General features: G+C 45.7%; 1 protein-coding gene across 2 annotated transcripts; it reads left to right on the forward strand.

Moving 5' to 3' along the window:
• Positions 1-1504: 1504 nt before the first annotated feature.
• ARHGEF15 (Rho guanine nucleotide exchange factor 15) lies at positions 1505-10475 on the forward strand. 2 transcript variants are annotated; one of them, XM_023502741.2, is made up of 16 exons: positions 1505-1600; positions 2862-3479; positions 3876-4193; positions 4745-4784; positions 5160-5215; positions 5329-5513; positions 5715-5875; positions 6086-6238; positions 6400-6529; positions 7095-7169; positions 7248-7340; positions 7788-7948; positions 8039-8191; positions 8462-8544; positions 8680-8775; positions 9492-10475. In XM_023502741.2, the coding sequence occupies exons 2-16, from the start codon at positions 2912-2914 to the stop codon at positions 9650-9652; spliced, it is 2433 nt and encodes an 810-aa protein (XP_023358509.1). In that variant the 5' UTR covers positions 1505-1600; positions 2862-2911; the 3' UTR covers positions 9653-10475. The 2 variants fall into 2 exon arrangements, with proteins under 2 accessions (XP_023358509.1, XP_003768797.1); XM_003768749.3 differs by having other exon boundaries at positions 8722-8775.
• The last annotated feature ends 309 nt before the right edge of the window (positions 10476-10784 follow it).

A 10784-nucleotide genomic window follows, 5' to 3' on the forward strand; every position in this document is an offset into this window, starting at 1 on the left:
ACTCCTTCTCAATTTCCTTTGCGGAATCTTCATCCAGGTCATTATCACTAATGATGAATGTTCTCTTATTTAATCTTCTGTCCTGGCCCCTCTTCTCTTCTCCATTTATATTATTTGTTTGCTGATCTCATCAAATCCTATGGATTTAATTATCAACCCTATACAGATGATGCTCAGCTCGATCCATCTAGCTCTAAGCTCGCTGCTAATGTCCAGTCTCCAAAATGCCTGTTCAACTTGTACATCCCTAGAATTCTTAAAGTCAGGATGTCTAAAATGGAACTCGTCTTTCCCGGAGATCCTTCCTAAGGAATCTCGGTTAGGAATAAGCTAACTTCCTTATTAGTGCTGGGGCCACCACCACCTTCCCAGTTACCCAGTTTTGCCTTCTTCTCTCTTCTGACACTTCCATAATCTTAATACAAGCCCTCTTCACTTTATATATTGGACTCCTTCACTAGCATTCTGGTTAGTCTCTCTGCCTCAAGTTTCTCCCCACTTTGGCATATCTTTCACTCAACTGTCAAAGTCATCTTCCTAAAGCATAGGTATAATCATGTCATTTCTCTATTCAATAAACTCCAGTGGCTTTCCATCACCTTCAGGATCAAATGCAAAATATTCTGTGTGGCTGCTTTGTTTTCCCCCGCCCCCCATTTCTGCTTCTTTCAAAGAGTCTTATAAAATGAGGATTGGATAACAGAAGCTGCCCTATCCTCAAATCTCCTTCCCCCCCCCCTACCCCCACAACAGGAGGGCTATAGAATTAGACTCAGAAGTAGAAACTTCAATGTCTGAATTATGACACAGAGACCTTGGAAGGATTAAAGAACCCTGTGTCAGTCACAGACATTGTCCCTCTATTTACTGCCCACTGCCTTGCCGCCTTCTGTAGCTACACAAACATCCACAGCCCAGCCCCTGACACAATGGTCTGGGAGGGGCAAGGGAATTGGCTTCCTCTTTAGAGATCCCTATCTGTGTCCTTACCTCTGGCCTCCGAGTTACAGCCAGAAGCAAGAAGAGAAGGAGATTCAGGGGCAGTGGGTACTAGAGGAAACTAACAAAAATATAAGTGTTCAAGTAGGAAGTAGCAGAGTTAGAATTTGTACCCCCAAAGCAAGTATTTGTTCAGAAGTTGAACCTAGCATGTTTCACAATCAAGAATCTTATCCTTACATTAATACAAGAAAGGAGAGACACAATCTTGGGAAACATAGACCCATAGGAAAGACACACCCATTGTCCCTTGAGATACACCCTCAGTTGGCCCATCTTCCCATAAAGCTACCACAATCTGACATGAACATACAAGATTACAAGTCCAAAGAAGGCACAATCTGCCTTCTCTTTGTCCTCCACTTAGACCTGCTCCCTAAAAGATCCCTGTACTCAATTTCACTGCCACAGGGATCCAAGCATCCTGATTTTCAGCATCCAGTAAAAAGCCCTGTTCAGTACCCCTTGGGGGGGGGAGGGGAAATGAGGGGGGGTGAGCTGGGAAGGAGAGGAGTGTCCGGTTGGAGGAGGGACTTGAATCCTGTTTCCTGCCCCAACTCATAGGGCAACGGGAGGTGATCAAGAGCGGAGGGGACTACTGGTAAGTAAGGTGTCCTGGAACCCTGGGAGGGACAGAAATTGGGGGAGGAGGAAGAGAGCTAGGTACTAGGATAAGATACTTGGAACCCTAACGGAAATGGAAGATGGAGGAAAGGGAAGAACTGGAGGCTGCAATGCCTGAGTCCTAAAAGAGAATGGACAGGTGGGATTAGGAACTGGATACTTGGTTCCTGAGCAGACAAGACAATCCCTGGGATGGGGGGGGAGGAGTTCATCTGCTTGAGTCCATCCTCCAGATCATCAGTGTCTGGGGCTCTGGGAGAGGGAGATGGTGGCTCTCTCCTTTCAGATCTCTAGGAAGGTTTGGGAAGTCTTCGGATATTCCACAGACCTGGCACTGTCTCTGGGGATTTATCCTATTTCAGCATTTTCTTCCTCACATTAAGGATAGGCTCCATCACAGAGACCACCCACTTAGTCCTATCCATATTCTCCTATCTTCACAAAAAGACCAACTTCAGTTCCTTTCCTCGGTTCATTTTCTCTCTCTGGGCAAGTATGGAGCTGTGAGGATTTAGGATATGATAGGAAGAGGCTGCAGTGGAAAGAGCTAGTCTTCCCTTTGGATCTGCCTGGGTCAGAAGCTCCAGGACTCTCCATGCAGGAAAAAGCTAAAAATAATCCGGAAAGGGAGAGTCCAGGAGAAAGAGGAACTTGGAAATGGGGGTGGGAACTAGGAAAACAGTGATATATATTCCCTGCCTCTCCTCACTCTCTCTTTCTTGCTTCCTGTCTTCCTACCTCACATTGATTCTGCATCTCTCTCACTTTTAAGTTCCCTTTACTAATTTATTGACAGCTCCTATTTCCTCACCCTGCCACTATAAAGCATCCAATTTCCCTTCCTCTCTCCTGCCCCTTTCTCACCCACCCTTCTTTAGCTCTGAGTCATTTCCCCAGTTTCCTGAAGTCAGGAGATATAGACAGAAACTGAGGAACCAAATCTGAGATGTCACTTTTGACAGACCTCTCACTGGGATTGAAATGAGAAGTAGGAAAGAAAAGAAATGGAAGAAGAGAAAAAGAGAAGGATGAGAAGAACAAGATGGAGAATGAGAGAGATGAGAAGATAAAAAATGGAGGGAGAGAGAACAGATGTAGAATTCTATTTTTAAGGGACTACCACTTGGACTTCCAAATAATGTATTTTCCAATTTTCACAACATCGCTTATACATTCAAGTGCTTATATTCTTCTAACCTCAGTTACTAAAATTATCTCTTTCCTTTTCCTCAATCAAGGTGATGACTTCAGGACCAGGTCCTCCTAGCCTCATTAAACCCAGACAAAGATGTCAGCCCAATCTCTTCCCCCAGCAATATCTCCATCTCAGAAACCTCCTCGAGTCACTCGTTCCCACCTTTCTTCTAGACTCCAGACCAATCCATCCCCACTCTTCAATGGGGCCTCTCACCAGGCAGAAGCCATCCCACCAACCTCTTATGATCCTGCTGACTCCCTCCTGACCTCTACCAAGCCCCTAGTTCTTCCATCCATACCATCTCTCAAATCTAGTGCCTTTTCCTTGGTTCCACCAGACTCTTCTTCCAGGTCTCCAAGTCCTCAGGCCCTGAGAGCTGGTCTCCCTAAGCTCCTTCCTCCATTCCCAGCTCCCCAGATCAATGCTCCTGAACCTACCAATCCCTCTCAGTCCTCATCTCCTAAATTCCTGTCCCTGTCCCATCATCCCTCAGTATCAGGCACTGTCCGGAGACTAGCTGGGAAGTTTGAGGCAGGGTCCCTCATTGGGGGGCAAATTGGAGAAACCCCACTTCCCAGTCTTCAAGGTGGACTGGATGAGAATGGAGAGAAAGAAGATCCCCTGGCAGGGGGTGGACCTCAGAAGAATGGATGTCTGGGTAAGCAGTGGAACTATGGCTTGAGGTCATGGAGTGGTTTATAAGGCCTGGAAAAGACCAAGATCTAGAAAAGACCAAGAAGGTTGAACATATGGAGTGTCAGAAGCTTAGAGGTAGAAAAGGAGAGTTGGTGATGGTATCATATGTAGTACAAAGTAGTACAAAGAAGTAAGAACATTGGTTCAAAACCAGCTGATACCAACTAGTTGTATCATCTTAATCAAGTCTTCTTTGGGAGCTAAGTTATTTCCTTTGTATAATGGGAGAATTGGATTTTATGACCAGTAAATTACTTTCTAGTATTGACAAATTTAAATAAATGAATTAAATGCCTGGGCTCTTGAAGGATATAGGGCTGGAGGCCTTTCTACTCAACTATCTTTTGTCTCTTCCCAGATATACCCTTGTCCTGTCCACCTCGTTGTCCCTGTCTCTGCCATTTGACACATCCTGGCCTGGAACTTAAGTGGGTATCTGTAGGAGACAGTAAGGAAGTCCCCCGTGCTCCTCAATGCCCCATCCGTTCTCTCCCCAGCCCCCCAAGTAACAAGAGCACCTCTGTTGTTCTCACATCATACCGATCCATGGTGGAGAACAAACTCCTTCCTCCTCTCACACCTCCCAAACCAACTTGGGTCAGGAAGGAGGTCACCTACCCTGAACATCCTCCACAGACAGACCTCAGCCTACCCTCCAAAGACGGCACTCACCCAGGTATTGGGACCCCGGAATGGGTATGGATGCTTAGATTCCAGAAGGAAGTAGAGTCTGGAAATAGGTAGAGAGAAGAAGGAAAAGTGAGTATACCTCTATGAAAGGAAGGAAACTATAATTTCTAACAAACCAAAAGGCAGCAGTTCAGGCTGGGAATCAGTACAAGTTCTGCTCTGGAAATCTTGCTATGTGACATATGTCCAAAGATGAAGTTAGCCAAAATTTGTTTAAGGTGAAGACTGTTTGGGTGGGGACTGTTTCATTTTTGTCTTATGTCTCTAGCACCTAGTACAGTATCTTTCTCATAGAAGGAATACATCTTAAAAAAAAATTCATTTGAATTCCAGGCCCTTTCATCCTTGACAATCTCTGGTTCCCAGAGTTGCTGCCTCCTTCATTAGCTTCTCCTTTTTAATTCGGTATCTCATAGGTGGTATAGTTTGTCGGTGGTTCTCTGATGGGAGCTGGGGTATCTTTGGTTTGGGAGTTAGATGCCTGGATCTCTGATGGAAATGGGATCTCTTGCTCCTTACTGTGGTTTCTTTCTCTAGGAGACAATCTGGAAGAAAGTCCAAAGAACACTGTGGACAGGTACCAGATACCCTCCAGTAAGGTCCAATACTATAACTATCATCAAATCCATGGTTTAAGGCCAAAGGAAAAACCCATATTCTTCATGAACCCTGTTCACTTAACCTGAGAGGTTCTCTCACTTTTGTGAATTGCCAGTACTTGAATGGTATTTGCTATTCAATTGACATTTAATCATGTACTGTTTTATGACAATTCATCCTATGTGATTATTTAACTCTTCAGTGTTTATGTCTTGCCTCTCCCAACTCCCCACAATTTACCTGTAAGCTCCTTGAGGGAGAAGGTTATATTTATGCATCCTCCCAGCACAGCACACAGAATATGGCCTCAATGAAACTTCCAGGAAGTTTTTATTTCTTTTTCTCTCTACAGGGACCAAGAGCTGGAGGTTCTGAATGAGCAGAATTGGAGCCTGCCTCTGCAGGATGGTGAGGGACTCTGGATTATGGGGTCTTTAAAGACAGAAAGGTCTTTGAAGGAACAGCAAAGGACTCGGGTCATTGCCCAGAAGCACACTGAACTTCTACTGTCTTTTCCTCAGAACCCCTGTACCAGACTGCTGTGCTAGCTGAAGAGCTATGGGGAGTTGGCAAGGATGGGAAGTTCCTCCCAACAAACCTTAGAGAGCCCTCTGAACCTCGAAATACACTGTGGCAGGAGCTCCCTACAGTTCGGGAGAGTGGTCTCTTAAAAACCCTGAGCCCTCAGGAGAGGAGGATGCAGGAGGTTAGACACCTGGTCAGGAAGGAACTAGGAATTGAAGGGAAAGGAATGGGAAGGCAGAAGAACTTGGAGGTCTGGTTCTGGGATATGAGTGGGATTGGGAGCCGGCAGGGATTGGGGAGACAAGCTAGGGGCAAGAAACTTGGATTCTCATAGCAATGAAGCTGGAAGGATCTCTTAAGTCTCTTAGCATCTCTTTTCTAGAGTCTATTTGAGGTGGTGACATCAGAAGCCTCCTACCTCCGTTCACTTCAATTACTCATGGACACCTTTGTGCTAAGTGCTTCCCTTCGAGATACATTGACCCCCCGAGACCACCATACTCTTTTCTCTAACGTACATCGTGTACAGAGTGTCAGCGAACGGTTAGTCTGTCTTCCCAGGTTTCTGTCCCCTTAGTGTCCGTGTCCCTTCAGGCTTCTAATCCCTCAGTTCTAAGTTTTTTGTTCCTCTATCCCAGGTTCTCTCTAGATCCCCAAATTCAGTTCTGTGGGGTGCTCCCTTTGTCTCCTGGCTCTTCCCAGGGACCCAGGATGTCTCCTAATCTCTGGATCTTCCCCCCTCCCCCCGCCCAGGTTTCTGGGAGTATTGCTCTCCCGGGTAAGGAGTTCCCCTCACATCAGTGACTTGTGTGATGTGGTGCACATCCATGCTGAAGGTCCCTTCTCCGTGTATGTGGATTATGTGAGGAATCAGCAATATCAGGAGGAGACCTACAGACGTTTGATGTGAGAGTGGCCCTGACTCCTGACACATGGGGGTTGGAAGGGAGAAGTTAGGGGAAGATTTGAGGGTTGGAAGCCCTGAGGTGAATGGGAGGCAGGCCATTAGTAAGATCAAGGAAAAGGCAGCTGGGCTCGGCTCCTAGATCTTTGTCCTCCTTCTTCAGGGAGACGAACATGCGTTTCTCAGCAGAACTGCATCGGCTGCAGAGTCTGCCTCAATGCCAGAGGCTTCCACTGCCTTCTTTCCTGCTGCTTCCCTTCCAGCGAATCACCCGACTCAGAATGCTGCTTCAGGTATTGGGGCCAGGGCCCCATGCCAGTTCCAACCGGGGACTGCTTGCTCTGGGGTGGGAGTCAACCCTACTCTGGGCTTGTTCATACAAATGCAAGTCAGATTTCCTTCAAGCCAGAGAACCTCCCATTGTGGATTTCTCAATCCAGAAACACACTGACTTTCATGCTGCAATTTGACCAAAATCCCTATGGCACCCCAGCTTTAGAGCCTCTAAACCTAGGTGGGATTGGAAATCTCTGGGCTTTTTTGCTTTGATTATTCCTTAGAAATCCATGATTCTCCCAAGAAATGGCACCTTATTCCTGTCCTACCCCATTTTTATTCTTCTAGATTTATCAATTACAAACTTAAACAGTGGGTGCAGTGGAAAGGGGGCGGGGCACTTATATTCAAACCTTAGTTCTGCCACCTTTGTGAACACTGGCAAGTCAACTACACATCTTAGTTTCTTCATCTGTAAAATAAGTGTATTGGACTAATCTATCTTTAAGTTTCCTTCCAACCCTAAATCAGTGACCCTATGATCCTGGAGCTCTGGGGTCACCCTTCCTTTTCTGCTCCCAGAACATCCTTCGTCAGACTGAAGAGGGCTCTGGTCGACGAGAGAATGCCCAGAGAGCCTTGGGGGCCATAAGCAAGGTATGGGGGAGCTGAGACCTGGGAGTCAGACACAGAGGCAGGAGGAGGGAAGAGGCTGACAAAAGTCCTTCCCACCAGATTATTGAGAGATGTAGTGCTGAAGTTGGGCGAATGAAGCAGACAGAGGAGCTGATCCGGCTCAGCCAGAGGCTGCGTTTCCACAAAGTCAAGGTCGGTTTCCTTGGCTCCTGGCACCCAAATTTCCAGCTGAGCCTCACCACCCTTGCCCCCAACCTCCTGCTTCCTAACTCCAGCTCCCAACTCTGCAAATCCCCATTTGTGATGATGTCCAGACCTAGGTTTTTTTTTGGAGGGGGGAGGAGGAAGTGGGGTAAATATACAAAGGGGTAATGTGCTAGGGGCAGCCGGCTGCCATAATCTTACCAAGAGGAGTCGGGAATACTTCCCTGAGTTAGAATCTGATCTCAGACACTTCCTAGATGCATGACCCTGGGCAAGTAACTTAATCCCATAAATCTCCGTTTCCTTATCTGTAAAATGAGCTGGAAAAAGAAATGACAAAACATTGCAGTATCTTTGCCCCCAAAAGTCAAACATGTCTGAAAACAATTGAACAAGAACAAAACTGTATAAAGAACTACCCAACTCCCACCCCAGGCTTTACCTCTGGTCTCCTGGTCCCGGCGTCTGGAACTGCAAGGAGAGCTGATGGAGTTGGGAAGTCGGAAAGGCAGGTCCCTCTTTAATTCTCGCCCTCGACTTACTCCCCTCTGTCTCCTGCTCTTTAGCGACTTGCTGCTCATCACTCAGCCTAAGAGGTAGGCAGGCTTTCTGGGGGATGGTGGGAGGAGCACATGCGAGGGGAATTGGAAGAAGGCATCCTACCTGATCATTTCTCTTCTGGGCAGTGGACAAAGGTTATATGTTCTGGATTATGCCCACCGATCCCTGGTTCAGGCCCAGCCAGTCCCAGACCCTTCTAGTCCCCCGACTTTTCGCCTCTCACTACTCAGCAACCATCAAGGCTGCCCTACCCACCGACTGCTCCAAACCTCTTCTCTGTGAGTCTTGATATCTCAACCCCTGGGGACTCTTAGATGGACCACCCGTAACATATTATCTGGCCCCTTGATATATACTGTCCTATAAGTCCATGATTCTCCCAAGAAATGGCATCCTACTCCTGTCCTACCCCATTTTTAGGGTAATATAAATCTCTTCCCCCAGACCTACTTCTCCCATTGAAATTCTGCTCAGTTCCCTTGGGCTGCCCCTAGAAATGTAGTGAACCACCTGTGACTTCTTTATGTTCTGTCTACTTCTTCTCCTAGGTCTGACATGCAGCGCTGGCTAGGGGCCTTCCCCACTCCTGGACCCCCTCCTTGTTCTCCAGACACCATCTATGAGGAATGGGGTGAGGACAAGCTTGATAGAGATGGGGGGAGACATTAGAAAGAAATTGAATCTGGGGGTGAAAAGGAGAGGGATGAGCTAGGGGCAGTTTCTGGGGACTCAGGTCCTAGCCTCATCTTCACAAAATCTCCTCCAGATTGCCCCCAACCTCTGAGTACAAATTCTCATGTAACTGCAGAGACAAAGGATCTGAGCCTGGAGCCTGGGGACCAGATTCACAAAAGTCCGGAGGGTAAGGGAAAACAGATTTATCAATTAGTAACCACACTCTTCTTTCCATCTTTCTTTTATCAAGCCACTTTTGATGAGACCCTTTTTGCCGATTCAATTCAATTCAATAAACATTGCTTGCTGAGTTCTGAGTTCATTGCTAGGCACTAGGGGACATGGATAAGGGACATTATATAAAAGATGGTCCCTGAAAATGTCTACTGGGGAAACTGACACATAAACAATAGCTACAAAACAAAAACTGCTTAAGCACTTAAGACCAGGCAGAATGATCCTTGAGAAAGAAATAAAAGTTATTATCAGCTGAGAAGAGATGAAATCAAGGAGGTGATGCTTACCTGCAAGCAGTGGCATTTGAAATGGGCATTATTAGTCTATAGGCAGGATTTCAATAGATCAGGATAAAGTTAGAGAAAAGATCCCAAGGAGATGTTCTTCAGATCACTCTCCTGCTTCTCTCCACTCACCCTAAACACTCACTAGAAGGGGATTTTTAAATCTTTTTTTTGTCATAGATTGTTTTAGCAGTATGATGAGGCCTACAGACCCTTTCTCAGAATGTTTAAAAATGCATAAAAATAAAACATTAAACTACAAAGAAATATTTTATTGAAATACAGTTATCCAAATCTAAAAAAAGTTGAATTCTTACACTCCAGATTAAGGTCTTTTATACTAGAGAACCCTAAGAACCACTTAAATCTTCTTTCTTTCCAGCCTGGCTGAAGGGTTTCCATGGGTCTTATGCTGCTCAGTTAGCAAGTGAGGTGACAGGTGAGCACACCCGACGGAAAAATTTGCAACACCAGAAGCAGCTACTTCAAGAGGCTGGGAAGCAATTGCATACAGCGCCCACACTCTCCCTCTCCGGGTGCTAGAGGCGGCCTCCCACACTAAGGTAGATCCATTGTGGATCCAGGATCATGACTCCCTCTGAGGACATCACTTCTAGAACAGCCAATATGGGACTGGCATTTCTCTGAGTAGCCAATGAAGATGGAGTCATCTCACACACCAACCAATGAAAATGATAGTTTTCTGAACTGGCAACCAGTGGGAGACAGAGACTGGAGACATAGGAACCACTGAAGATAGAGCTATATGTCCATTCTTTCTTACAAAAACTGGAAAATAAAATCTCTTTATTCTCAATGTGCTTACAGCCTGTGAGGAACCCCACTGGCCAACAAGCCATTTGCATTCAGGACCTGGTGTATAGAATTGGTATTGGGGGAGGATCAGAACCTTTGGTGTAAGAGCTTATGGAGCTCCCTTCAGAGATGCTCACTCACCTTGCTTGTCTGCCTGGTACTTAACTCTCACTTGTGGCTTCAAGAAACTATAGCATACACAGCAGTCACATCCTAATAAACTGTCTAGGCAGATGAGGCAAACCAGCTGAGGGTCACCAACAGGCCCCTAACTTATTGATGAATAACTACAAGCATGTGAATACTTTATTGGGCATAAAATGGGTATAAAAGAACAATTTATTCCAAGGGCTATGAAACCAGCTGAAGCAGGTGCTGTGGAGTATTTTTAGCTTGGTCAGACATGGAAGAGTCATCCAGTGCATCCCAGACTATTGCCCATTGTTCTTACTTTTGTCTTGTCACTGGACTTATATGATTCTGGAAAAAAAAAAATTAGCGTGTAACTCTGCCTCACTTAAATCCAATACACTTTTAAGTTATGATATCACCCCATGACATCATTGGTATTCTTTGAAAGGAAGGATAAATAGCTTATGGCTTATGAGGATATTGCTAACAAAGGAGTAATTTTCATTCAGGACCAAACAACCAGTGGGAATAAAGACACAAATGTGAAAAACAATCAATGAGAATGAAAGTAGACTACTGTTGTGAGGGTGTCTCTCTCATTACTGTGATATCCGATATCTATCCATGAAGGGAAGACCTGAATATGGGGTGAAAATTAAGAAAACATGGTGGGTTCACTTTAAAACCCAGGTGGGGACTCTCAGGATTGATTTGCCAAACTATCTTT

The sequence above is a fragment of the Sarcophilus harrisii genome, chromosome 4 (assembly GCF_902635505.1).
Source record: "Sarcophilus harrisii chromosome 4, mSarHar1.11, whole genome shotgun sequence".
Lineage (NCBI taxonomy): Eukaryota > Metazoa > Chordata > Mammalia > Dasyuromorphia > Dasyuridae > Sarcophilus > Sarcophilus harrisii.